Source organism: Hippocampus comes, unplaced genomic scaffold (genome assembly GCF_001891065.2).
Source record: "Hippocampus comes isolate QL1 unplaced genomic scaffold, H_comes_QL1_v1.1 C17022215, whole genome shotgun sequence".
In the NCBI taxonomy this organism is placed as follows: domain Eukaryota; kingdom Metazoa; phylum Chordata; class Actinopteri; order Syngnathiformes; family Syngnathidae; genus Hippocampus; species Hippocampus comes.
This window is the reverse complement of record NW_017841879.1, coordinates 1-1,918: the sequence shown is the minus strand read 5'-3', so window position 1 is coordinate 1,918 and position 1,918 is coordinate 1. Positions and strand designations below refer to the sequence as shown.

Here is a 1,918-nt window from a genome sequence, read left to right as displayed (position 1 = left end):
AAAAAAAAAAAATAATAGGGTAAATCCAAATTCCCAGTGTTCTTGAATGCGTCCTTGGCTGTATGCAAATTTGTAGGCTACACAGCCTACGAATTTGGATAGCCGTCAAAGGCATAATTTCCTACGCGCCTCGACCACACACCAGTGTCCGAATTCACAATGGAGACGGGCCCTGAGGCTTGCTTCGAAGCACACTTTTGTAGTCTACATTGCTCTGCTTTTCTTCTACGGCGTTCTTCTTCTTGGCTAGGCCTAATTCGCCACAGTTCATGCGGTCCACGCAAGCTACACGAGCAGGAGCCTTCGAAGGACCCAGACCGCAAAAGGTCTTAAAGAACGCACCCGACAAATGTGGACAGAACTTTTGAATAGATTAACAGAGGCCATTTCCTCAACTTGGTGCCATCTGTTGAGTGGATTTTCATTGTTTGCCGCATGCAAATGTTTTTACTTCCTGTCCCGATGAGTGTTAGCTGCGCCCCTTGTGGACCACGGAGTGTCTGTGGGGGTGGCGAGAGCAGGATGCGCAGCAGGTCTTCTTGTAGTAGTCGTAGACGCACAGGCGGGCCTGGACCACCACGTTGCAGTTGAAGTACTCGTCTTTGCAGTGCTGGTCTGCGACGGAAATGTCACAAGTCTCAGGGTCGGAATCAAGCTAAGCAATTGGTGCGGTTTTTCAGACCAACCGATTTGAGATACACAAGGTTCGGGGTTGCAGTCTTCCCGTTCGGCCGGTTTGAGCCGCTCCTCACAGCTGGTGCTGGACTGCATATCTTCGGAAAGACAGCGCACCTCACGCACACGGAATCCTCGCTCGCATGTTTTGGAGCACTACGCGGAGTCGAAAGACACATTTGATAAACCTTTCCATTTACGCTTGAAATATCCACCTTCATGAAACTGCAATACTTCTGCCTGTAAAAATGATATATCAAGTGTTTAAAACTAAGGTTAGGATTTCAAAGTAGGGTTTTGGATAAGGGCTAGGTTTCAAATTAGGGAATTAAACTAAGGTTGTGATTTCAAAGTAGGGTTTAAAATACAGCTCATTTCAAAGGAGGGTTGGAAACTAGGGCTGCGGTTTCAAAGTAGGATTTTAAACTAGGGTTAGGGCTTCAAAGTCCATGTTCGCATGTTTACACACCATGTCACCACCTGGCAAAGTGCCGAATTTCACCCTTTAAAAAGGTCGATTGACTGCTTCCAAATTTGAAGACACCATTGATGCTAACTCGAGAGCACGCCTTGCTTGAACATGTCCCGATGGTCAGATTATTTCATTCTCACTTTCTTCATCTATTTGTTTTACCTTGGTTTGGCTTCTTTGACAAGAAGTTGTTAGTAAATGAGGAAACGATCCAGGTTGTGTATGATGATGCCGCGTGATGGTACGCAAGGGGGCGTCACTCACAGCGCTCCATTCCGTGTAGTACCACTTTGCTCCGCACGCTTTCACGTTGCAGCTCTGCTGGCTAAGCGGTCTTTCCAGCGACGAGCACTCGTACTGGGGCGCCACGGCAACCGTGTCTCGGGACCTCATGAGACACACCACCGCCCGCTCCTGCTTGCCCACACCGCACTCTGCGGAACACTGGCAAACAATCACATGCAACTTTAATGTTGCTTGAAAAGTCACGTGTTCGTCCTCGTTGAGTGTTCATACCTGGCTCCAGGGGCCGGTGAACCACTCAATGGCGTTGTCGCAAGGGCCCGTGTCGCACACTTGAGAGTCGGGAGGTCGCTCGCTGCCGCAACCCTCCAGAGGGAGGCTGCTGATGTGATTGGTCAAGCACAAGACATCTCGCGTTCGTACGCCCATCCCGCACTCAGCAGAACACTACAAGAAAAGTCGCTGTCTATTTATATTTCACCATAAACATCACATTTATAGATGCTTCATCTACTCTGCGGGTATATT

At 48.6% G+C, this 1,918-nt stretch overlaps 1 protein-coding gene across 1 annotated transcript; it reads right to left on the bottom strand.

Annotated features, from left to right (window-relative positions):
* Window positions 1-10: 10 nt before the first annotated feature.
* On the bottom strand, window positions 11-1,874 carry LOC109509720 (thrombospondin type-1 domain-containing protein 4-like). The gene is made up of 4 exons (XM_019859536.1): window positions 1,664-1,874; window positions 1,412-1,591; window positions 687-831; window positions 11-615 (listed from the first exon to the last, which is right to left on the bottom strand). Exons 1-4 carry the CDS (start codon window positions 1,817-1,819, stop codon window positions 470-472), a joined length of 627 nt encoding a protein of 208 aa, XP_019715095.1. The 5' UTR covers window positions 1,820-1,874; the 3' UTR covers window positions 11-469.
* Window positions 1,875-1,918: the final 44 nt, after the last annotated feature.

What these genes read in the sequence shown, in the direction of transcription:
- LOC109509720 (XM_019859536.1), bottom strand. Translation starts at nt 1,819, where the DNA reads ATGGGCGTACGAACGCGAGATGTCTTGTGCTTGACCAATCACATCAGC. An exon ending in TCACCGGCCCCTGGAGCCAG is followed by an intron (nt 1,592 to 1,663) that starts GTATGAACACTC and finishes ATTGTTTGCCAG; the next exon opens with TGTTCCGCAGAGTGCGGTGT. An exon ending in ACCTTGTGTATCTCAAATCG is followed by an intron (nt 616 to 686) that starts GTTGGTCTGAAA and finishes TTTCCGTCGCAG; the next exon opens with ACCAGCACTGCAAAGACGAG.